Source organism: Uranotaenia lowii, chromosome 1 (genome assembly GCF_029784155.1).
Source record: "Uranotaenia lowii strain MFRU-FL chromosome 1, ASM2978415v1, whole genome shotgun sequence".
NCBI classification, from domain to species: Eukaryota; Metazoa; Arthropoda; class Insecta; order Diptera; family Culicidae; genus Uranotaenia; species Uranotaenia lowii.
In genome coordinates this window covers 177,173,976-177,200,319 of record NC_073691.1, presented here as the reverse complement: position 1 = coordinate 177,200,319, position 26,344 = coordinate 177,173,976, and the positions used below count along the sequence as shown (strand labels likewise).

Here is a 26,344-nt window from a genome sequence, read left to right as displayed (position 1 = left end):
ATCATCGATACCAAGGATAATGATAAGTTAAATTGTATTACATATTATTGTTTGATCACTCAGAAAAATATTGGTGTTTGAACCGAAACAAAAATTGATTTTGATTCAAAAAAATATTATGAAACAAACTCTTTTTTATTTGATACAATGTATTATGAGTTTGATTCTGAAGAATAATTTTTGAAACGAAGGATTTATTCTTTGGATTTAAAAAATACTTTGAATCGAAGAATTTGTTTTAATTTCAAAGTTGGAAAATTCTTTGAAATAAAGGGAAATTGATTATAGAAACAAAGGATTTTTTATCTGTCCCAGAATCAAAATAATTTTCCTTTGTTTGGCCACTAAACAAAGGAAAATTCCTTTGTCCTAAAAAACTTTTTCACTGCGTGATGTTCTTATCATTAAACTACAAATTTAGTTATATTTGAGATATTTTCTTGAAAATCAGGACATTTTGAAGATCATTTTTTTTAAATCTGGATAATTCAAGGTTATTGAATAAAGAATTTCTTTCGATTTGTTTAAAATTTCTTAATAAATGGGTTTATTCGCATAACGTGTAAATAGAGAATTTTGACATCAGACGCCTTCGAACGGCTCACATCTCGCTCAGATGTTTTTGGCCTCAAATCGGGAAACACGGCTCACAATCTTAAAATTAGGTGAAAATTTTTGCTAAATTTGTGTGTCTTCAAACGAAAAATCTATACCAAAATCAAATAAACAATGGAAATGAAACAAATAGTAAGTACTCTTTTCTTGTTATTAAGTGTTAATTATTTGATAATTTATATCTTCGTTTCCGTTTTCAAGATTCAAACGCAAGAGACCCACAACGGTCCGGTGCGATTGCCGGTGGATAACGAAACCCACAAATTCGACGACTGGACCATATCTTACACTAAATCACATATCCTGAAGAGCGTATGTACCAACGGCAATAACTGTGTGAAAGGCGATGAATCCTGCTGCGAGCTTTGCGTGTGAGTTAGTGAATGAGTCCATCAATCCGTGACTTAACTAAATCGACATTGATTTACAGCTATAATTTTGCGCTTGAGCTACCGCACTTACCGGACATGGTTTTCCACAAGAACATACTCACCGTGGAGCACAGCAGTGGTGCGCGGCTGCACTTTAGCCCGATCGAGGCGCTCAAGATGGTGAGCAACGAAAAGCTCGACTTGAAGGTAGCCTGCAGTGACGAGTGGAAGGAAAGCCGACCGGATGCGGACACTCACGAGAAGGTGAAACCGTTCGATTGGACATTCACGACCGAATATCGAGGAACCACCAATGAACTGTTCAAGGTTGAACCAACCGAGCAAAAAATCGACATGTACAAGCTGATGAAGCGGGAACCGATCCTCTTCTATCACGATCTGACCCTGTTCGAGGATGAGCTGCACGATCACGGGATATCGGTGCTATCTGTAAAAGTGGTAAGAAGGGCTCATTCACCTATTTTTTTAAAAGTAACTTATCCATCAGCAAGACAGGGGCTTAAGCCCTTTACCTCGATTTATTCCCTGGTAATAACCACCCTGTTCGTATGTACAAATAAGTATGGGTAGAAACCTTCAAAAGGATGAAAATCCAAGGGAAAAATCGTGGACACAACCCGACTTGCTATTCGTTCCCAAAAAGATTGTCACCATACCATTATGAAAAAGTTAACTCCTTAAATTTTAGCGCGTCATGCCGTCCGGATTCTACATCCTGCTACGTCACTTCCTGCGTGTGGATCAGGTATTGATTCGTATCAACGACACCCGCTTCCACTATGAGAAGGGCAACGACTACATGCTGCGCGAGTATTCCCAGAGAGAGGCCAACATGGAAAAGCTTAAACACGTCCCCCCAGCACTGTTCACCTGTCCCCAGGAAATAGCGGAACATCTTCCGGTCATGTCGAAGGTAACCGAGAAAATTTCAGTTTGGCATGGAGCTGATGCTACCGCCTCAGGTGGCTTATCGTAAGAAAACTAAAATAAAATTATGTGTATTGAGAAACCGATAATTTAGTTGTTTTGTATTTTTACTTTCACAGAACATAAAAGTTTAACTGAAATAAATACCTAGTGGTTTAAAAAACAAACTGAATCTATAGCTATGTTCGTAACTAGTACATCTTTTATTTTAGAATATTTCAATCTTTAGTGAAGATAAAGACGTTCATCCTCGCGGGTTACGCATCTGTCACCCAGTCAAGATTGTCTTCCAAATCTGTAGTAACGGGTCTTCGCACATTCTCACTGAAGTCATCCTCGTTCCGTATGTCGATGTACGTCGAGGGAGTCAGAAAATCTTCCTGGAACTTAGCATAATCACCGAGGAACAGAGACAGCATCGTCAGTGCATTTGGAACTGCTTCGACATAGGTGAGCTCCTCCGGGTCCAATATTGTTGCTTTGTCTAGGAAAAAAAAACATTAAATAGAAAAGGTAGGTTCGGTTTTGAATTTTTTTTATAGAAGCCAAACTAAAAAAAATTCCCTAAGTTTTTTGTATCTTTAATTTTAGGTACATGTACGAATGTTTTGATTTTCAAGATCATGTTTTAGCATTTTCTCAATTTTAGCGGAGTTATGCCATAGTTTTCTAGCGAATTTTGAAATTTTTAATGTGTTGTATTAGTCTTCTACAAATGTGTCGCGATAACCTTTTTAGTATTTTGTTAAACGACAATTTACATTTTTTTACTGTTCTTAAACATTATTTTATCATTGAACATATTTAAGCCATTTATCAAAATTTATTATGCTCAAATCGAGCTGAAGAATAATTTCATTCTGTTTTCAGTCTAAACTTACCTATCGTTCCAGATCGAAACGACGTGAAGAGAGTCTTCTTAGTTTTCACTTTAACCGAAAGCAATCGAACACAACCATACTCTTGCAGCAGCTAAAAAATCACGAAAAAACGTCAACATTGTTCAAAAGTTAAATTGTAATCTAACACTAAGCACCTCTAGTAGGTAATTCAGTTGTACCGGACTCATCAAATTGAACCGACCGTGAATCACGGTGAGCATAATTCCCGGATGAGACATACAGTACAGTAACACGGTGGTCAACCAGCGATAGAGTAGTCGTTTGTTAAGAATTCCATCGACCCGTAGCCAGGGCATCATCGCAAGCGAAAGATCCTTCTTGGGTTTACTGCAAAAAAATTTCCGATGTGTTTCGAAAAAAAATTTGCAACTTCTTAGGTATACTTACAATCTGTCCCGCATTTCGGCTTGTTCCAATGAGTTTTCAATCAGTTGGCGGCGCGATTTTTTCATCGGTTCGCCTAACACGTGACAATCGTCTTCCTGTTTTTGAGTTGCGTCATACTTTCGTTTTCGAGCCATCATGGCAGGTTTTATATCCTTGCTCGATGGTTCCCCATCTAGATTGATTTCTTCAATTACACAGGTAGTGTTAACCAACCACGGCTGAACGAACTGCCAATGGACGAAGGTAACGTGTCGAATGCCAGTGCGTAGAATGTATTTGAACCCTTCCAAGGTTGCCAGGTCCTCCAGTAGCTCTTGGCGGTTGGTGAATTGTTCGGTGAGTTGAAGGACCGTGGCCCCAAGTTCTTGCTTGGACTCTATAAATTCTGCAAGAGCGTGAAGTCGAGGATTTTGATTGACGAAGGGCGTAGCTTGCTCCAGAAGAGGGTTAAGTTCAGCCGAATCTGGCCACAAACAGTCACTGGTGATGCGAGTTTGAATAGCTTCTCGTTCGTGGTATTTTGCCGGTAGGAAATAGTTCGCGATTTCACGACCATTGTGAAAGACACGTTCCTGCAGTTGGTTGGGATGATCGTATTTCAGGCGAATGTTCATTTTTGGGCAGTTTATTATGTAGTAATTGTTGTATTTCTTCGCTCGATCGGCGTAGTCGTCTTTGTGGTTGCTGGCCATACTGAAATCCTCCCCATTGGTGTCATCCATCATCATTGTGGTGTCGGAATCAACCGGCTGGGTAATTTCGTATCGATCCAACCAGTTGAAGTCACTGACGCTATCAAAACGTACAATGTCATCTGCAAGTTCAACCATATTGATTGAAGTTCGCATACCGGCTGGAAGCTTTCCGATGTCCCGAAGTGTTCGCTGCGAATGATATTTACCATATTCTTGTACCGTTCTCGAAAAACAGTGAGCAATGTTATCTTCTCGAACTAAGAAAGCTGGTTGAATGTCAAGACGAGACACTTTTGTCTTTTTAATTCTTTCAATCGCCTCACGACAAGACAGAGCTATTGAAATACAACGATTAACAACGTCTCTTTCGCTGTCTTGCATTATACACTCGGCCACAGAGCAAAGGTTGTAAGTTTCGTCAATTTTGTAACCCTTGATGAAGACGCGATCGGTCAGACTGTTTAGAAGGCAGAAGAAATGGAGGTATTCGTTCGGAAGTTTTGTAAGCCGTTCCACTGGATGCATTACGAAGTTGAAGTAGACATCGCTGGCAGTGTTGATGGTGATCTTAGCAGCTGAACGTGGCTCAGTTTTGATTTCCGTTGCTGGACCTATTGACGTCATTTGATTGACTGTATCTCCAGCGGAAAGATCGTTCATCATATCTTTCAATTCAGAAGGAGCGATTCGCATATCCGGGTTGACTTGAATTAGGTTAACCAGAGATTCAATTTCCAACTCAGTCGCATTCTTCGTAGTTAGTTCACCGAGCAGCAACACGATACCTTGACCGGTATTTTCGAATGTAATCGGATCTCCGTAGTGGGTTGCATCCAGCAACTCCAGGTAGTGAAAGTAAACGTAGTTGAACATCTCAAACGGGATTTTGGTTGAAATTTGATTTAGGTATGTTACTGCCACGTGATAAGGACTATCTACGGCGGGCATGATACTGGCGGCAACAGAACGCTCCGCACGACCGTTTCGGCTAAGAGATATCATTTTGAAAGATCGTACGGTCTTCATTGCCTGGGAGAGTTGTTTCTCGGAAAAGTGTTTGTAAATGTTGAATAGTTGAACATTGATAGAACTTTTCTCTTTTAGATTTGTAACCGAACTGTGGATCAGAGTGATCAGTTTGTGCTGTATTATGTCTTCTATGCTTGAAGGTGCCATGTACAACAACAGATTAGTTGTATTATGATCCTGAATGATTTCGTAACGATTCAAGAAATCTTTCATAGTATCGGGTAGAACTAACTGATTCGAGGTATCTCGTTCGGAAGCAGATCGAAAGCTATCACTACCTAGTTTTGTTAGAGTCCTTTGCAATAGATATACCAGCTCTACGAAACGAACCTTCAATGCCATGGAAAGATCTTCAGGGACTGTATAGGTTTGCTTTAGGTCTTCAAGGAAATTTTTCCCAAATTGCTGTTCAATTTTCGTATTTATTCGCGCTTCTTCCACACACATTTTCACGAGATCTGCCAAGTGTGGTTTATGTTTCATCATGTAGTTTATCCGTCGTTGACAGGCGCGTGATGTTTTGTTCATTGAACAAGGATCGGACCAGTGCAGAATATCTCGGAACAGCACTGAGTTAATAACCAAGCAGCATTTGTTAACTTCTCCGAAAAGATATTTTACTGCAATCCGACAAGTCAACAAAATTGTATCTTCATTTCGATTCCAATCGACACGCAGTTTCTTCATTAATCTTAAAGCTTTCTTATCTGTCTCATCGTACAAGGATCTAATACGGGTTTGAGCAGCTCTGGGAGCCACTTTCCGAATTTTGATATCAGATTTTTTGTCACCATATCTACGGAAGTGATTTGCGAATTGTTTCACTGCAAGCTTCGGCTTCAGTGTAAGTTTTTTATCTTTTAAACCAGCCGATGCCGTCTTTTTGGCCATGGCGATTTTATTGGCTTTCTCTCGGTTCATAGCCACGATTTTTCTAACTGTCTTCATATTACTTGCCTTGGGTTTTGGCTCAGCCGGAGCGTAATTCATCACCTTAATCCAGTTCGATTTCAAGTGAATAAACATGGCGGTGTCCATTCCAGCCGCCCCTCGGTTATCACCCGGAGGAAGTTTTGCATAGTCATTCTCCGAAGCATCTTCAAAAGTTCGTGCCCGGAAGGCTTCAATTATTTTTGGTTTATTTTGGATCTGCTGAACCAGTATCTCTTTTCCGACAGCAACGCTCCGTCTGTTCAATCTCGTCTCCATAGCAATTTTGTAAAGTATCCCCCAAAATTCTTCTAATGTCTTAAAATCTGTTAGTGTGAAATCCATTTTCGGATATTCTTTTTCCTCTATTTCCTGATAACCTACAGCTGATGATCGGGTATCGATCAAGGCAATATTCCTATTGAGATAGATGAACGTTTGATCTTTATCCTTCATACGTTGCGGTCCGAATTGTAACAACCCTGCACAGCACAGTTTCTGGCACAATTCATAAATGTTGAAAATGTACTTACGTCTTTGGGACAACTGCATTCGAATCGGTTTTGGAAGGTGTTTGATTAAAATGTGTCTTCTTACCGGGTGATCTAAGTAGTGATCAAGATCCTTGGTGTAAAAACCAAAAGTACAAATTTGGCAGAAAATTGACAATGGCAACCGTAATGTTACATCAGTCAGCAAAGCCCATCCAGAGCCATTATTTTCGTAATCTTGTAATGGGGGGACGAACATTTTCCACTCATCGTTAGAGTAAAATGGACCTGCTTCGAGTCCTAAGTCCGCAACCTTTAAATCAAACGGCGGTGGTATTTCCTCCGCACTTTTGGGAAGCTCGTAGATCAGGTAGAACAGAAATTCGTGGAATAATTTCATTCTTCGGAATTTTGCCAAAGTACCTTCATAGCTGTGGCCTGGTGTAAGTGGATATTCTTCAGTATTAGTAGTAGTAGTAGCTTTTTTCTTTGAACTTCCGGCTTCTAACGCAGGATTGTGCATCATCATTCTTGCCTTTGCTGATTCAATCTTCGCTAGCAGCAGCCCATGATCCTTCTCAATGCTACTCTCACAGGCTAAGGTTAAGGTCACCACTTTGTTCTCTTTCGATAGCTTTACATTGGCTATCTTCATCAGTTTATCTACCGCCAATCGGCTCATGAGCCGTAGAATAGATTTATGACACGCCTCCGTTTTGCATCCGCTATCTTTCTCCTGTTTATTGATCTCTTTCAAAACCGCCCGCGGCTCTATGACCTTATACTTCCGCACAGTCTCCAGTATCATATTGCAGCGTTTTAGTACCTTTGTGCTGATGGTCTTATTCATCATGGTGGATGCAATTCCTGGCTCCACCTTTTTCAATTGATTGGCCTTTTCGCCTAGCTCTATCTCTACGTCGATCGATTGTAGTAAAGTGCTTTTGAATGAAGATCTTTGCAACAATTCACAGTCATCATCATCCTCTCCACCATCAGTTAGAATGTTGGAAACCGCACTGAAGCTGCTAGTGGAGTCGTTTAACGTCGAGTGCATACTAGAAAAGGATTCGTTTGGAACGGGTGTTGTGGGTGCTGTTACGGTTTCATTCAGAGGCTGATAAGTACTAGTAATAGCATTCGATACTTCGTCCAGCTCTTTCTGTTGCTTTTCAAGCTGCTGTTGTTCGAAAACGTTGATGTGAGCATTCATCAGCTGGATAGCTTCCTTGTCGAAAGTAAGGGTCCGTTGCGTTCGACCCGGAATGAAGTACCTAATAAATAAGACGAAAAAAAACAGTCAAAAATTTTTGGTTTATTCATAAAAAAAAACTTACTTTGTAGTTCGCTGTCGTCCTTCGTCCACCGCGTGTCCTTCAATCGCCTTCAACTTCAAAAGGTTTCTCACCACGGATCGCGAATTTAGCTTATCCAAACCCATTTCGGTGGCCATCATGGACTGTGATATGCCCTGCTCACCAGCTCGCCCAATTACATTGTAGGCTTGTTGTAATACCGGCATATCAATGTAGGCTTTCTGAGAATTCAAAATTCCATCCTTCTGCTCGTCTTCTGCTTGATCGTCCTTGCTGTACCACATATCGTAAACATCTGCCTCGGGATCGATTAATCGCATCACACGGACCTGTTTTTCCTCACCCTTCTTATTTCTCATCTGCCATTCCCGTTTATCAGCATCGGGATACAACAGCCGATAAGGAACCGTTTCATCTGTTTTAATAAATTTCACAAATTCATTGCCTCGGAACCACTTCCGAGCTTCGGCACGTCCCAAAACAATTTGTTTGATTTCATCATAATCGGCCATATAACCAGGCCGCATTTTCAAAATGTTAACAACTTTTTCGGTGAGTACGAGACCTTTGGGTTTCATTTCCTGGTAGTACCGGGGCAAATGGTAGACCATTCCTTGAATGCTGGATTCGCCAGTGCGCTGACAGAGTGACTGTCGTGTCATCAATTTGCCCTCAATCAAAACTTTACGATTGTAAAAGAGAATGGCCGAATCCTTGGTAATCTCTACCAGCGAATATTTACCCTGGGAAGTTTCACCATTGTACCTCGAACGTCCAACCCATTCCAGGATGCAGAACTGGATGATGCTAAGCTCTAAGGTGTTGTTCGGTTCTATTATAAACATTTCTCTTAGCTTTTGGGAAGCAACTATCACAAAAGCATTAGGCCACCTAAAATATAAAAATAAAACATCAATACGAAGTAAAACGTTTTGCGTTGTGAATGTAGCTTTGAACTTACTTTTCCTCCACCTGTTCATGAGTCATCTGTGCAACCTCCTCTCTGGACAAAGCTATACGGTGAGCGTAATGTTCACATGACCCACGCACCCCGTCCCCCACAACGGGATTGTAATGGAACCTATGTCCAGGGAACTCTTTCGGTTCTCGCATAACTCCTGATTCCGGATCTACCTGATCCATACGGTCGAAGAAAACGAACGGTTTCCGTGGCTCCGGCAGCACAAAGAAAGAGTACTCCGGATGGCGAATTATGAGCTGCCAGATGGAATTCTGTAATTTGTGCGGAAGTGGTACCACTATTTTAAGCCGCAGCGCAAGATGGTTCCAGAGCACTGTAAACGTAAACGATGAGCTATCGAGGTACTTTACATTTTCCAAATAACTGCAACTCACCATCCAAGGTAGATCCTTCAAGCCCCTCAAGGGCTATTTCCTCGTTCAGCACCGCAGAAAGCGGCGCCGTCCGTAGCATTTTACATAAAAATAATTGGAAAAAAAACTTTTCGGCGAAATTGCACTAATTTCGGATATAAACAACCAATTTTGTTTTCAATACTTTGACAATTTACGCAAACAAAAAAAGTTGGGATTTTTAGATGCACCCTGTAAACACGGTTGCCAAAAAATACATATTTAGTTCCTGATTTATTTAAAAAAAATTACCTTTAAATATTTATTTTAGCCCTTTTTTATCTCACAAACTTTGAAATATTTATAAGTTTGTATATTAAGAATTGATGAATCCTCAAAAATTAAAGCTGTATTGAAATAAAGTGTTAATTTAAGAATTTTGACTATTAAATGTGTAAAATAAATTTGAAAAAGTTTGTTGGGAAACTTTGGCATCACTGCCTGTAATGCAAGCAGGCCATGGTTGCCACGTTTTCATATTTGCCAAGAAAAGTACATAGATTATTGTAACGAGCCTATAGTAAACAAAGAGACGAAATGTCACGATTGGAATTTTTCCTTTTCTGTCAGTGTCATTCCAATCGAGCAGAACCAAGCAGTCTTAAAGGCAGCCCTACAGCAGGGTTGCAAGCTCATTATTTGGAAAGGGATGAGATGGCGCCTCTTTGTTTACAGCCTCTTTACATTATTGTATCTAATTTCGGTACAGATTCTGAAAGAACACGGAAAATAAAAAAAAGGTAAAATTTACCTTTTTGCGAGGTGAATTTTTTCCACCCCTCTTTCGAGGTAAATTTTACCTTTTTTTCATTCACCTAGCAAAAAGGTAAATTTTACCTTTTTTCAATTCACCTAGCAAAAAGGTAGATTTTACCATTTTCTCATTCACCTAGCAAAATAGTAAATAATACCGTTTTCCCATTCACTGATTTAAAAGGTAAATGCTTGTTTGTTTGATTGGTTTCTTCAATAATAATTAATTTAAAAAAAAACACAATTCATGAAAAAATTGGTATTTATTTGAAATAAATAGGGAGTTACCTAATATTTATTTTTGAAATATATCACCGTGTTCTTTAAAAATTGTTGAGGCAAGTCCTTTGTTCGCCAAGCTTGTCAGGTCCGGCTTGTCCGGAATAATATCTGAAGGCTGACGGGAAAACAACACGAAGCTCTGTGGGCCGATCTGAAACAAAAGCAAAGTATTATGAAGAGAACCAGCACAACTAAATGAAATCTAAGAAAACACTTACCATTTTGTTCCGATTTTCACATATTGTGCACGAAGCAGAACTTGTTCCTCAACGGCAAAACAGCTTAACCTCAATAAACGGATTCGTCAAATAGTTACTTTTTTTCGAGATGATTTGTACCGTTTTGTTGAGCTCAATCCAGGTCAACTTCACCTCGCTACGAGGTAAGTTTTACCTTATTTGGATTTACCTTTCTTTCTAGGTGAATTATACTTTTTCATTCAGCTCAATTCAGGTGAACTTCACCTCGCTACGAGGTGAAATTTACCTTTTTTGGATTCACATTTTTTCTCGGTGAATTGTACCTTTTTTCATTCTTCGTTTCAGGTATATTTTACCTCGCTGTGAGGTGAGTTTCACCTCGAATAGGTAGAAGTTACCTTTTTGGCTTTTGCGAGCATTCACCTTTGCTGTCTCGGTAAATTTTACCTTTTTATTATTTTCCGTGAACAGTTTACAGATTTTTTAAAGTTGGTACAGATTTTCATCATCAAAGAGATGATCAATCGGTTTGACAATTATTTAAATTCAAAATTTTAAGATTGATCAAGCCGAATCGAATCACACGCAGGACCTGGCAATTTCAATATCAATCGTCAACCATCAATCGAAAATGAGAATGTACAAAAGGCCTTAAGGTGGATTTACACCTCTTGTGAATGTGAAAATGGAAATATTATATTCCTCAAAAACTCGACTATGCTGCATTTCATGGCTGCGAATCTAGGTGGAATAGATGCGAATGGTTGAAAAATTATTTTTAAACTGATTTCCTTGTTCAAAACCCTTTAACAATGCTTTTATTTAAATTCTACCGATTTTCACTGCGGAATATTTTTTCCGCGTTCACTGCCATTCCGCTCGATGTGTATACGCACTGAGCGAACGTGAAAACGGAAAACGAACAAGAGTGGTGAATATAAATTCCACGTTCATTTTCACGTCCGAATGGCAGTGAGCATTCTTAAAGAATTTTTCACCCATGACGGAAATTTTTTTCGCTCCATAAATATTAGTTTTTAAATTGCAAGCACATTTGAAGGCAATCAAAGGCTCAAAAATGCTCCGAATTTGAAATAAAACACAAACGATAGTTTTTTTTTATTTTAAAATCCGCTTGGGCATCATTTGATTGTAGGGGAGATAGGGCATAACAAGCATACGGGGCATAGTAACACTCCTCTTTTCCACGAAAGTACGAATTTTCTCAAATAAATTTTCATGGGGAAAGTTTTGTAGTTCTTATAGTAGGTATACTACGACTAAATGATTTGTCACAGTTTGGATATGGTGGCCGACGATTTCCCACAATTTTTCAAAATCCAAAAAATAAAACTTATTTATTAACAGTCGGAACTCGAGGATAAAAATTTGTTACAAATGTAGAAAACCATACTATTTATCTTTTTGATTTTATCTTTTATAATGTAGAAGTTATGGTGCAAATAAAAAAGTGGCCCACGATACCCCACTCTCGTCTATGTTTTAGAATATTTTTTAAAAATCTTTTCAAGTTATTTAGAGCACCTGCAACGGTTGAGGTCTAAATATTGGTTTTAGGTATACCAGTTTTAGCAAAATTTTAAATTTTGGAATCGGTTAAAACACGCACTCCCCACCGGTGTGATAGCAAATTTAAAACGGGTACACTTTTATTGCAGACACTCAATAATTGAGAAGAAAAAAACTCATTTTAATTGAAAAATTGCTAAGTTTTGAGCTTTACACCGTCATTATTTTACCAGGATTTCATCAACTTAAAGTCTTTTTAATGAAGTTTGTCGAAACAAGTAGAAATGGATTGACGATTGAATACCTTTTTTTCCAATTGACTTCGACCGATTTCTTCCAGGCCGTAACGAAACCCCCTGTCGAGCTGGATCGGTTTTGACTATTTTGACTAGTTTCAACTTGCTTCATTGACAACGACCTGACTAGTTTCGACCAAACCATTGGCTCATTGATTATACGCAGCGAGAAAAAAATCTTAATTAAAACAAAAAAAACATTTTTTTTAAATTGACTTATTTTGAGGTGCTGATTCCAAATATTAATTTAACCAGTTCTTGTTTATAGGTAAAAATTCATTAAACATATTTGTGCTTTTGTTTTTACAAACTAAACAGATTGGCAAACATACTCCTTTTAAGAATTCTTAAGTAAAATTTTCATGATTATCAGTGGTTTGTAATGTAGCAGACCGCTTTTTAGCCAGAAATTGAAAGGATTTTTTTCTAAGAATCATGTCAGTTTAGTCAATGTTATCAAACAATATATCATATTTCACGGTTTTAATATTAAAACCGTGAAATATGATATATTGTTCGTGTAGATTATAAATATTGTTAATAACTTTTGACAAAAATCGGTCATTACACTGATATTCAATTTTTTTAAAAGTTTATTGTTGTTTTGCGTTAATTTCATTAGGATGCTTCTGTTATTTTTCTTTTCTTATTCATATAACGTTTGAACTCGAGAAACGCTGACTGGGCTCACTAGTTCGTTGAGGCCAAAAGCTATTTATTAAAATATAAAGTGAAGAATAGTGTGACATAAATTTGTTATACTTGATACGGTTTTTTGTTAACATGTTTTCTCAATTTATGTTACGTATTGACCGGTTTTGGCGGGAAAAAACATTCAAATAATTTCTCAAAAAGAAACAATTATTACACCCAATGTTACCCAAACATGTGTGAAAATAATCATCATTGGCTAAAATTTTCTCACCGTGAACCCCAAACGTCTAAATCGGTCTGTCGTATATTTTGAAATCCTGTTCCAAATTTGCATGAATTTGGAACAAAGGCGTATAACTGTTGGGAATTTTGAAATCGATAACTGTGCTAAAACAGCAATTTACGCCACCGGTGCCGGACGGACTGTTTTAGCGTGGTCGAAAACCGTGTTTTGCATCTACCGTTGGGACAGCCCTTAGTTGTCTGAAGATTTAGAAACTGTTTCGCTCGTTTTGATATCTTCAGACAATTGCAATAGTTTGGAAATATTTATAGGTCAAGAACAAGAGTAAAGTCACGAGTCATTTATGCTCGAGTGAACCATTTTGGTATTAAGCCTAGTCCACACTAGGAGACGGTTCGTCTCGAGACGGTCTCAGCGTCTCCCATTTTCTTCGGGAGACACTGAGACCGTCTCAGATTTCCAACAACAACAACAGACAACAAAGTTCGTCTCATAACAAAAATCGCATTTCATGTTGCCTAGTGTGTGTAGTAACCGAGACGCCTCGCGCCACTCAACACGCGACTATCCTCCTAAAAGTTCGAATACAGAAATGAACGTACTTATACCAGTCATCTATCATCACGTGCAATCATGCACATACTTTTTCCATGCACTTAGGGCATCCGCAGCAATACGAGAGTATACGCGGCCCGGTTTTGCTCATTTCAGCGGACCGGTTTTGGTATACACATCCTTTCGCGCACCCAATGTGGTGGAAAGAAGGTGATGACGAAACACGCACACTAATACAGAACTCGTTATTCAAGAAGTAAAAAGGTAAACAAATCCTACGTCACTTGCCGGGATGTTTATGTATCCTAGACGAGAATCGTAAACAGCAGTTGGCAATGATTTTTTTCTCTATAGTTTTCGCTGTTGGTTGTTTGTTTGGAAATGCAACTGACGTCACAAATTGTCATGGCTTCAATGTTTACAAAAAAAAAACTTTTACTAACACTTAGCACGGGATTTCCATCGCCACCTGAGATGTGTATACAGGTTGTCGCGCACCAGCATATTTTTTTTTTTTTTTTTGTAAATCTTTATTTGAAACGGCTCATACTTTCAGGTTTTAAAGAGCCAAACTCGTTTTTGTTTTTACAATTATGTGCTTAGCTTAACACTTTTATTTTAAAGAAAAAGAGGATAAGAAAGGGAAACATGAAAATAAAAAGAATTATAGGCGAACATCGATAGCTTTTAGAAAAAGGTAGATTTCGAACATGTAGTCCAAATCTAGCACTGCTAGTACATCTCTCACTGGAACATTAGGTGGTTTTCCTCGGGCCCGAAAGGAGTCTATTAAATTCGTTCTGGCGACAAGATGGACCTCACACGACCAGACAATATGCTCGATGTCATGGTAACCTTGACCGCAATTACACAAATTGCTGCCAGCAATGTCAAAACGGTAGAGTACCGCGTCTAAGGAATAATGATTAGACATGAGACGGGAAAATATACGAATAAAATCCCGACTCAGGTCCAATCTATTAAACCAGGGTTTAAGGCTTACCTTTGGGATAATCGAGTGGAGCCACCGACCCAACTCATCCTCGTCCCATTTGCGCTGCCAGTTGACAAGAGAGTTCCTTCGAACTAAGAAGTAAAATTCGTTGAAGACGATTTCACGGTGATACGTTTCGCCTTCTATCGCCCCCACCTTTGCCAGAGAGTCCGCCCTCTCATTGCCCATTATCGAGCAATGTGAGGGGACCCAAACGAAGGTGATGGCAAAGCAACGTCTTGATAAAGTACTCAGAATTTCCCGTATCTTCCCGAGGAAATATGGTGAGTGCTTTCCCGGTCTTATTGAACGGATTGCTTCAACAGAACTAAGGCTGTCCGTTATTATATAGTAGTGTCCTACCGGCCTTGAAACGACGCTATCCAACGCCCAGTAAATGGCTCCTAATTCTGCGATGTATACCGAGCATGGTGGAAGGAGGTTATATGAGGCGGTAACTATTTCGTTAAAAACTCCAAATCCCGTTGATTCCTCTATTAGCGACCCATCTGTAAAGTACATTTTGTCAGCATCGACGTGTCTATATTTAGCATCGAAAATTCTTGGAATCAGCAGTGGACGATGCGAATCAGGGATTCCACGAATTTCTTGCTGCATAGACAAATCAAACTGGACAGAAGAGTTGTCGTAGTCAGGGATGTAAACACGAGTTGGGGAATATGAAGAAGGATTAATCTGCATGGACATGAAGACATGGTATATAGACATAAATCTGGATTGAAGATTTTGCTCAAGTAGCCTTTCGAAATTTACGATCACCAATGGGTTCATGACCTCACACCTGATGAGGAACCGAAGTGATAATAAATTGAATCGATCTTTAAGTGGGAGTATTCCTGCCAAAACTTCAAGGCTCATGTTATGCGTTGAGGGCATACAGCCCAAAGCGATGCGAAGACAACGGTATTGGATACGCTCGAGTTTGATGAGGTGAGTTTTGGCAGCTGACTGGAAACAAAAACTACCATATTCCATCACTGAGAGAATTGTTGTTCGATACAATTTTAAAAGATCTTCTGGGTGGGCTCCCCACCAGGTGCCAGTGATTGATCGGAGAAAATTGATTCTTTGTTGGCATTTTCCTTTCAGATACTCAATGTGGGCTCTCCAGGTACATTTGGAATCAAACCAAACCCCAAGATACTTAAAACACCTCGATTGAGTGATCGATCTGCCAAGGAGTTGAAGTTTAGGTTGAGCAGGTCTACGCTTCTTTGAGAAAACAACCATCTCCGTTTTCTGTGGGGAAAACTCAATCCCAAGCCCCAAAGCCCAGGTTGACAATCTGTCTAAAGTATCTTGTAAAGGTCTGTGCAGATGAGACTCAGTAGATCCTGTTACAGACACCACGCCGTCATCTGCAAGTTGTCTTAGAGTGCAGCCTTCAGAGAGACAACTGTCGATGTCACTTACGTAAAAGTTGTACAAAAGTGGACTCAAACATGAACCCTGCGGGAGGCCCATGTAAGAGGTTCTTCTAACTGCAATATCTCCGTGAGCAAAGTTCAGATGTTTCTCACAAAGCAAGCTGTATAAGATGTTGTTCAATAGAGGAGGCAGACCCTGGGAGTGTAACTTGTCTGACAAAACCTCTATTGAGACTGCATCAAAAGCTCCCTTTATGTCAAGAAACACTGAAGCCATTTGCTCACGTTTTGCGTACGCCATTTGTATCTCTGAAGACAGCAAAGCAAGACAATCATTTGTTCCTTTGCCCCTTCGAAACCCAAATTGGGTATCTGAAAGGAGACCATGTGTTTCCACCCACTTATCCAATCGGAACAAAATCATTTTCTCCATCAATTTTCGAATGCAAGACAACATCGCTATCGGACGGTACGAATTAAAATCGGACGAAGGTTTCCCAGGCTTTTGGATACCCGCATAGGTAGAAACCATACTATGAATCTTTCGAATTATTCGGTTCTGATTAGATTAATAGTTACGATTTCTTTTGGGTAATTGCTAATGTGCCTTTGCTAGAAACGAGAAAAAACCATTTCTAAAAGATAAGATTAATCTTCCAAAAATCTATTTGAGTAATTTGGCAACGCGACGATAAGATAAAAAAATATTCCTGAAAGATACAGCTAATAATCTTGAAAAATATTCGATAATTTTAGCAACGCACCCCAATATTTTCTGCTGTCACATCACACGTGGTTTAATTTGTGCAGAGTATAAAATTCATTTCGCCGGAACATTTCGAGAAAATTCCACTGTTTCGGGATTATTCGGAACGCAACATTACCGGTTCCGATGGTGCGAAGGATCGGTTGGCGACAGCGCCAGTTCTGGTTGTGCGAGGGTAAGTACTCTGATTTATTGGCAATTTTCAGTTTTACCAACAGAAAATTATTTTTTTCAGTCGCAGCTAGCCGGATGTCTTTTGATCAAAACGCAGACGCCAGAATTAACTTAAGGATCCCTTTTAACGGAAGCATTATTATGTTAAGCCGGTCCGCTAGGCAATAGCACCGGTTCTAACGGTGGGAGGACAACAGAATCGACAACAGCACTAACCAGGTTAGCATCGGAAACAGCAGCACGACGACACTATTTGAAGTGTGAACAGTGTTTTTTTTTGAATTTGTGTGTATTTTAAAATAATTATATGTATGTGTTGTGAATAAAATGCTTTAATTTTTAAACTGATTTTCATTTCATTCATTTAAATTTTAATAATTGTATAAAAAGTACACGATATGTTGTATCGTTATTCTTTTTATGGGAAAATCATTAAGTGAAGATTCCACGTATCATACAACTCGCTCGGAGCGAGTAGAAAAAAGCAAAAAAATTGAATGGTTACTCTACTTAACGACCCGTTCCCTGTATCGTAAAGTGCGTCCATACGATTCCATCTCATGAAAAAATGATAAGCCTTATCTTACATTAATAATCCAAAACTATAGAAGTAATCTTTTGGGTGTCTTGGGAAGAAGATAATGGGAATAGTCATTGTATAATACTGATTCATGCGGGTAGCAATAACTCTCACTTGTCTCCAATCTTCGGGAACAATGTTATGCTCCAAGAATTGATTAAATAAATTCAACAAGCGGAATTTGGCGGCATCCGGGAGGTTTTTCAACAAGTTGAATTTTATTTTATCAATTCCCGGAGCTGAATTGTTACAAGATAGGAGAGCAAGTGAGAATTCCACCATTGAAAAGCTGGAATCCAGATCGCATCTGTTCGGAGACACACTTCGGATGATTTTTTGCACAGGTGTGGAATCTGGACAGATTTTCCGTGCGAAATTGAAAATCCATTTATGCGAATGTTCTTCACTTTCGTTCGTGGAAGAACGATTACGCATGCTTCGTGCCACATTCCACAAAGTGCTTAAGGATGTTTCCCGCGACAAACCTCCCACAAAATTACGCCAATGCGCACGTTTTTTCCCCTTGATCAGGTTTTTGAATTGCTGCTCAAGAGAAAAATACGCGTTGAAGTTATCCAGGGTTCCGTGTTTCCGAAAAACTTTAAAAGCGTTCGATTTGTCCACGTAAAGTTTAGTACACTGACTGTCCCACCATGGATTTGGAGGCCTTCGTCGAACAGATGGATCTGGAATGGGTTTCGTTTGGGATTGAACTGCACTGTCATGAATCAAGCGAGCAAGAAAAGTATATTCCTCCAACGGAGGTAACACATCCACAGAATTGATGGTTGAGATAACTGCGTCCGAGTACTTTTTCCAGTCGATGTGTCTTGTTAGGTCATATGCCATATTTGCTGAATTTGAATTGCTGACCCCATTGGTGATTGTAATTTTGATTTGCAAATGATCACTACCATTGGGATCAGGAATTACCTTCCACTGGCAATCCAATGATAGTGAGTTTGAGCAGAGGGAGAGGTCAATTGCACTTTGTCTTGCAGGAGGTTTAGGTACCCGTGTTTTTTCACCCGTGTTCAAAATTGTTAAATTGAAACTGTCACAAATATCATAAATAAGAGTAGAACGACTATCGTCAGTTTGTTCTCCCCAGACAGTTCCATGTGAATTGAAGTCACCCAGGATCAACCTTGGCTCAGGAAGCACTGAGCACAGGTCCTCTAGGTGGCTTCGATCAACTGCAACTCTATGAGGCCAGTACAAACTGACAACGCATAAGTCCTTACCCCTTATAGTTATATGACATGCAACAGCTTCAATTCCTCCTGATAAAGGGAGGTGGATTCTAAAAAAGGAGTGGCGCTTATTGATCCCCAAAAGCACCCCTCCATAAGAATCGTTGCGATCCAGACGGATAATGTTAAAATCGTGGAAGGAGATGTTTGATTCGGAAGAAAGCCATGTTTCAGAAAGGGCAAAAATATCGCAACTAGTTTCATGAAGAAGAAATTTGAACGGATCCAGTTTAGGGATAAGACTACGACAATTCCACTGTAACACAGTGATATCTCCGACCTCTCGGCCTGAATTAGCCATCGAGAGAGATAAACACTGAAAGAAGGGGCCAAGTTTGCATCAATTGCATTAAAAATGTCTTTAATATCGGAAGCATAGAGGTAATAATGTTTCTTATCGATTCCGAGACGTTTAAAAATGTGAAGATCCCATTTAAAATGTCAGATAATTTGAAAATTCCAGAATGAGAAGTTGATTCTGGCAAGATTACGTTAGGAGAGGCAGACTTAGAAGTTCCCGCAATATCTGGTGTATTCTGTGGTGGCATATTAATACGGAACCCGGGAGGGACTTGTTTTTCTTTTACTATAGATGTCGGTTTTTGCTTAACACCAATTGAGGAACAAAATGTTGGAATTTTTGTTGGAATTTTGGGAGTCTTTGGTGCTGGTTTTGAGCGTTTTCGCGAGTTAGCTACAAAAATGACCGGATGATCTTCGTCGGTAGCATCTGATTCTACATTGTCAACTGAAAGCGCAGAAAAAATGTTACTCGAATGAGATTGGATCGGGGGCGCCGCGCCCTTCAATATGGCGGCATACGACCGTTTTGACCGTTCCTTCAAAGAGCGCTTTTGGCTATCCCAGCGACTCTTATATTCCTCGCACGAGGAGATGTCATGGGGTGAGCCCCCGCAATAGACACATTTCTGCTCTATTGCTGAGCACGCTCCATCCCCATGATTCTCCCCGCATTTGGGACACCGTGGCTTGTTACAGCAGTGCGACGCAGTGTGTCCCAACTTATTGCAATTTTTGCAATCCATTGGACGAGGAACAAAAAGTCGCACAGGCAGCCTCAATATTCCGTCAATCAAGACATAATGAGGGAGGGCGGTACCCGCAAAGGTCACACGAAATGAACCTGAAGGTGAGTACCCTTTGACTCCATTTACGACGGTGGCTGTTCTGAGTTGGCGGCAATCCAAGATTTCGACCGAAGCCGAATCGAGGCTCTTGAACTTACCAACGCCGTTGGATTTCACGTACTCGGCCTTCAGACTCATTTCAGTTATCACGCCCTCGATCTCTACGTCTCGAGACGGAATGTACACGTGGTATTCTAAGTTTATGAAATTGCTGACAGCAATTTCATTTGCGGATTTCCGGTTGGCTACTTCGACTCGCAATTTGTTAGGTCGCACCTTTTTAATGCAGGTTACGGAGGACCACCTCGCCAGATCTCTTGTGATCTGAACCACATTCAATTGCTTTCCATTTTTTTTGGGCCGGATGAAAACCACCCAAGGACCAGAGAAAGTAGGGCTATCAGTGTAGACTCGGAGTCGGGTAGCTTTACTTTCAACTGAGGATGACTCAGAATTATCATCCATTGGAGAATGAAATTCATTAGAAGGACCCGCAACAACCGAATCCTCTAAATGCTCCTCATCCTCATAGACGCTATCCTCCTCATCCTCAGTTGAGGGGATTGACCCCCCGCCTTCGTTCATATTTCTTCACACGAACACGAATGTCAAATGTTAAAAATATGAACGAAGCAAACAATGTTCGAATTATAGAGAAAAAGATAGTAAAAAGAAAAAGAGAAAAATAATGAAGAAGAACTTACAATTTTTTTCAAGCACTTCTTAACGAGCTAATTTTCTTGAGTGTTTTTTTCTTCGGTACACAACCACGTGTTCTTCCGTTGATCGCAGCCGGCCCTGGCGATGACGACGGCAATGATTTTTCCTCGGTTGATTGATGATGGCTCGATTCACCGGGAGAGAAAAACCAATCAGATTCAGACTTGTGCAATGTTTCCGTTATCCGATTACGGCAATTATTACCGGATCTATCGGACAACTGCCCACACAGTAATCAAACCTGGATTGGGAGGAAACAATTTGCACTCCTCTGCTGATGGTCCTGGTGCTGATGGTCCTGGTGCTGATGGTCCTGGTGCTGATGGTGACGACAAGGCAGCCTGATGTTCCAGCCAGATGTGGGGATTGCGCACCAGCGCTGCCGGGGGAAACACAGCTTGTCACTTCCGTTGCTGAACTGATTCGGCAATTGACGACCGAATGATGCAGGATAACTGCTTGTGAAAACTTCCAACTTTTAGTTCACTTTTCTATAAAGCACCCGATAAATAGCGAAACAAAAATACATCCGCTCTTGCCAAGCTACTGGGATGGAATGAACCAGCATATTTATTTTAAAATTTAGCATTGCACTGAGAAATCTGTTGCCAAAAATCTTGTTCAAAAATTTAAGCGGGCCGATTGAATTTTATGAGCCGTGAACGTGAGTTTGTTTTGCTGAAATTCGATTTTTGGTGGATCGAAGGTGGTTTGCTGCTATAGCGGACATATCATCTTAGTCGACATCCTGGGGGAACTTGCCGTTTAGCACCAGCAAGTCCAAGCAGTTTCGAGCAATCAGTAACCGGGTCCGGTGGCGGATTCAACCGGAACTTCCGAGCAGCAGCAGCCAGAATCAAAGTCAGCGGAACCTGCGTGAAATATGCTAGCATGCTGTGGAGATTCAACACTAAGCAGGAGATTTTCCGCCGCTGGTCACAGGCTCCGGCTTCAGTGGGTCGGAACCGTCCCCCGTGGCGCAGCGAGATGGAGGATTATTTTGACCCAACCTTGCCACGGTTCAAGCCTATATGCGGCTATCTGAAAACATCTTTGATTTGATAGACCTCAACAGGATACGATCCATTCGCCGTTTGGATCTGCAGTTGAACTCTATCTTCACCGAGGGAGTCATCTTCGTGCCGGCCCTGATCTACCAGGTAATAATTCTACATCCCATTGGAGAAGGGTAATAATAGAACCCATAATAGAAGCAGATTTCAATATAATCTAAAAAGTTCTCTGCAATCACAGGTTGTACCTTAGCTTCTGCATTGGTAAATATCTGCTGATGGCACTGCGGTTCAACAAGTGCCTTCGGCTGATGAATTTCTCGTCCAACAAGCTTAAAAACGCACAAGATCCGCTGCTGATTCAATGGATTCGGTGAAACAAAACGGTGTAGCGGTTCGATCTCCGGAACACGTACACCTCGGCGGACGTTTGGGCCACCATCAACGAGCTGGTCATGCAGAATCGGGATCCACACAGTGTGAGGAATAGGTGTTTGATTGGTCAGGTTTTATATCTTATTTAAATTTAGAACTGTACTGTATATAAGAATGATTTATTTCATTTATAAAAATGTATGTAGGCAATCATTATGGTGGTGAAGTCAAATTATAATCCATGGGCTGGGAGTGAGATTCCTCGAAATAACTCTGCCTTAAAATCGCTTGCATTAAATTCTCATTTCAGAAGCAGAATATTAAAAACTGTTCAACAATAAACTATCTATTATATCACAAAAACATTTGGGAACCACTAGCTAGTTTATTCTAGCACAAATTCATCCCTTTCCGCTTTTCACCTTCCTGATTCGGAACGCATAAAAATTCGTCAGATGCCTCAAATGTATTCTAGTGGCAAATAATAGGTGTAAATTAAAAATAAAACTTTTGCGGGGATGTAGATACCGATATTGATATGTTTTCCATTTTTTAAGACACACTGTACATAGGGGGACATTATTAGGTATAGGTATGTGTTCTTCTATGAATGCTGCAGGTGTCCTGAAATGAAATAAAGAATTTTTGAACATCAAAATAGAAAAATGATAATGAATATTAAACCAAAATAGAAAAAAGTATATTTTTGAACTTTTTAATATTTTTCATTTTAATTCTGAACTTTTGTAAATGTTTCAATAGTTCAGAATAAAAATTAAGACATAAAAAGTTGAAAAATATACTTTTTTTCAATTTAAAGCACATCCAAGTACTTGCCGATCAGTGAATAATGTTTCGATAAATAATCATCGTCGTAGAATAGGTAGAAATGATAGAATGTTTCGCTCTCGTGTCGTGATATCCAGCCGATCCAACGTAACGGAGCTCGTCGGCCAAACTCTCTGCTGCTGCTGGCCTTAATGCGATCTATTCATCTTGTTATGTTGAGGGAGTGGCAATTGCCGAATGATTTGCATATTGGCGTCCAACATTCCCTGCAGGCTCGCTAGAATCTGGTTGAACATGCCCGGGTTAAAAGCCACCATTGAATTGATTGTGATCCAGTTGCAAACTGCCGCTGTACCTCCGGAGCCCTGTGGCTGTTGTTGCTTCGAAGAACGATTGTGTAGTAGTTGAGGACCTCGATTCTGATAAGGTTGTATCCATGAAGACCTAGATTCTGGTTCAGCTTTGTAGTTGAAAAAAATAAAATACCGACAGCAAACGAATCTGCCGGTTCCCCCACGGCTGCTGTGGGCAGTTCAACGGACCCCGACGAACCGACCCGACGGCAAAATGAAATGTAAACAAACTTTACACGCTGAATGTTGTTCATTTAACTCAGCATTAAACGGTTGTTTTTTTTCAGTGTAAGATTGCTCTCGCCCCTTTGGTGTGAGCAAATTTGGTGACTTTGTCGGTCTCGACGGCAACGGCCCTATTTTGCTCACCCATATACTAGCCCCCGGTGCGGTATAAAAGTGATTAAACTCGTGAGCATTTTCACTTTGCTCGCGATTGCTGCGGATGCTCTTAGGGGTGCTCAATAATTTTAATTCTTTTCTAAAATCTTTTAGACTTTAATATTTACCCAATTCCAATCATTACACTTATCCTACCGACTGCGCCACTCAACACGCGACTATCCTCCTAAAAGTTCGAATACAGAATGAACGTACTTATACCAGTCATCTATCATCACGTGCAATCATGCACATACTTTTTCCATGCACTTAGGGGTGCTCAATAATTTTAATTCTTTTCTAAAATCTTTTAGACTTTAATATTTACCCAATTCCAATCATTACACTTATCGGTACTTATCGAATAAATAAATGCATTACATTTATTTATTTTAAGTTTAACTTACTTTTCAAATACAAACTATTAATATTCATAATTCCACACCATACCTACTACAGTGTGGACCAAGGTGGGTATATATTCAGGTGTTCCCGAATAACGAATTCCCGATTCAGCCATTTTGGCTATGTAGGCTATGCAACTATGCTGAACTCATGAAGTTTGTTTACCAACAAACCACAGAAAAGCTGAGCAAAAAATAAACAAACTTATTGAGAGCCCCGCTCACTCCTCGCCTACTTACTGTGAAAGTCGGAGAACCTAGTGTATCTAAGAACCTTGGTGTGGACTAGGCTTTACAGTAGTCGAGTCGAGTGGAATTTCAGTCGAGTAGCTCGACTGAGTCGACTGCTTGAATGTTCGTGACTCAGCTGTTTCACTCGACTACCGTAATAAGGGGGCATCCATAAATTACGTAACGCTCCTAGGGGGGGGGGGGAGGGAGTAAGCTCCAGCGTTACAAATTGTGACATAGGGGAGGGGGGGAGGTATGCTCATCGTTACGTAACGATTTTTTCCTTAAAAATTTTAGTTTACTTAATCGCAACTAATAGCTTTATTGATGTCATGCAAATTTGGCAAATGATAAGCAAACCAAAATCAGCTTAAAACTTGTAAGTTTCAAAATGGTTGAAGGTGGTTTGTGATCTTTTATATTTAAAGATTCTGAGATAGACTCCTTTAAATGTGTATTGAATATACGTGAAATATTCGTTGGAAAATCGAATATTAGGTACATTTACCCCCAAAAACTTGAAACAAGTTGAGCACCACTGGCTTTCAGTGTGTGCTACACGGCTAACTATTACCCAAAACACAAACACTCAAAACCCAAATCTGTAGCAATTATAATTATTTACTTACACACGACATTTTAAAAACTTAAGCTAGCTTACATTATTACTCACGGGCCCGTTTTCCTACTCTAACATCAAACGCACAACAATCATATCACAGCTGCTTGGACGGCACAGGTGTATCACAGCTTCTTTCGTAATCACAGTCGTATCTGGTTTACTGGCAACCCTGCCTGGCTGCACTGCTTCGACGGACGTACCACAGCTGCCCGGAACACTTCCGAAGACTTCCGGCTGGCTCTCCTCACGTCCGCAGCTTACTTTCGCAAAAACGGGACTCGCAAAACCAAGATGGCGAAAATCGAGTCCCGAAAAGCGATTTTCTCAGCTCCCAAAAACGACCCTGTTGACAAACAACCACTTTATCATTGAATCTTCCGTTTTGCAGTTTCATAACTCACCCAGTAGGGGCCGCCTGTGTGTTGCAAAGCAAAACTTCCACCGTCGTTTGTGTGGTTGACGAGAAGGCGATACGCCTCTTGCTCACACCTGCGGAAAATCATCTTCTCAAAACGAATTCTTGTAAGAGAATTGTACCGTGCACTCACCCTATGACGGCGTACTCTGAAGTGCCACTTCGTCTCCGTTGGTTCTGATTCCGTTTCGGTGCTTCGGTAGTCTGTGATCAGATGACAGTTAATTAGGCAAAGTCATCGAAAAGGGAATATGTTTTTCCATTACCTTTGTTTTCAGTCGCAGTGCAATGGCTTCCAATATTTTCCGGCTTGTTTGTTGTTGCCGTCGAATCGCTCGCCGTCTGGGAATCAAATATATGGGTTTCTTTTCTATTCTGTGATTATTTGTCTCTGGTCTCACCTTCCGAAAAGCTGCTGCTGATGCTCCTGCTGTTCCTTCCCAACAGCTATGGCGAATTTTCGCAAGAGAGGAACAATTCGGGTCACAGTTGGAATTGCAAAATTTGGCGCTTGATTTGTTTCCTTTCGTTGATGTTGTTTTGTTGATTCTTGTTTTCGTTTTTCATCCCACGTGTGCGTTTGACATTTACACTCTAAGTTCTAAACACTCATTCTTTGGTAGGTTTTTGACTCACTCACTACACGCTCAAAACTTAATAGCTAGACAAACTTAATTATAATGCTACAAACTCAATTCAACCTCAGACGGAAATTTTACTATTTTTTCTCAATTGATTTAAAGAATGCAATATTGATTACTCTGACGAACTAAGTGGAGTATATCTTCGAAAATCAGTATTTAAAAACATGAGAATATGGAGGGGGGGGGGGGGGGTAAGTATCAGCGTTACGTAATTTTCATAGGGGGGTACGTCTAAGCGTTACGATTTGTGACATATGGGGGGGAGGGGGTCAAAAAAGTGCATTTTTTGCGTTACGTAATTTATGGATGCCGCCTAAGACATTTCGCTCGACTCGACGGTGACTGGAGTCGAGTCGAGTTTCTCGAATCGTCTTATGTAATAGGGCCCTATGTATATAATATAAAAAACAACGAAAACTTCGAAAAAATAACTTAAATTGTCGAATACTTATGTCTATTAGGTGCACTCGGTGCACGTCATGCACTCGGCGATGAAAACCGCTGAGAATTTTCGTCTCCAAA

The 26,344-nt window shown here is 40.1% G+C and overlaps 2 protein-coding genes and 1 long non-coding RNA gene across 3 annotated transcripts; 1 reads left to right on the top strand and 2 right to left on the bottom strand.

The window, feature by feature from the left end:
- Nucleotides 1-588: 588 nt before the first annotated feature.
- On the top strand, nt 589-2,016 carry LOC129737685 (TIP41-like protein). Its single transcript, XM_055728848.1, has 4 exons — nt 589-747; nt 817-986; nt 1,046-1,445; nt 1,696-2,016. The coding sequence occupies exons 1-4, from the start codon at nt 730-732 to the stop codon at nt 1,981-1,983; spliced, it is 876 nt and encodes a 291-aa protein (XP_055584823.1). The 5' UTR covers nt 589-729; the 3' UTR covers nt 1,984-2,016.
- Nucleotides 2,017-2,106: 90 nt separating this feature from the next.
- On the bottom strand, nt 2,107-9,193 carry LOC129737684 (general transcription factor 3C polypeptide 1). Its single transcript, XM_055728847.1, has 7 exons — nt 9,041-9,193; nt 8,646-8,979; nt 7,706-8,575; nt 3,224-7,642; nt 2,971-3,163; nt 2,816-2,906; nt 2,107-2,418 (listed from the first exon to the last, which is right to left on the bottom strand). Exons 1-7 carry the CDS (start codon nt 9,117-9,119, stop codon nt 2,192-2,194), a joined length of 6,213 nt encoding a protein of 2,070 aa, XP_055584822.1. The 5' UTR covers nt 9,120-9,193; the 3' UTR covers nt 2,107-2,191.
- Nucleotides 9,194-24,798: 15,605 nt separating this feature from the next.
- On the bottom strand, nt 24,799-25,701 carry LOC129740685 (uncharacterized). Its single transcript, XR_008736336.1, has 5 exons — nt 25,580-25,701; nt 25,445-25,520; nt 25,312-25,382; nt 25,165-25,252; nt 24,799-25,106 (listed from the first exon to the last, which is right to left on the bottom strand). It is a non-coding gene; the product is annotated as an uncharacterized LOC129740685 (long non-coding RNA).
- Between the last annotated feature and the right edge of the window lie 643 nt (nt 25,702-26,344).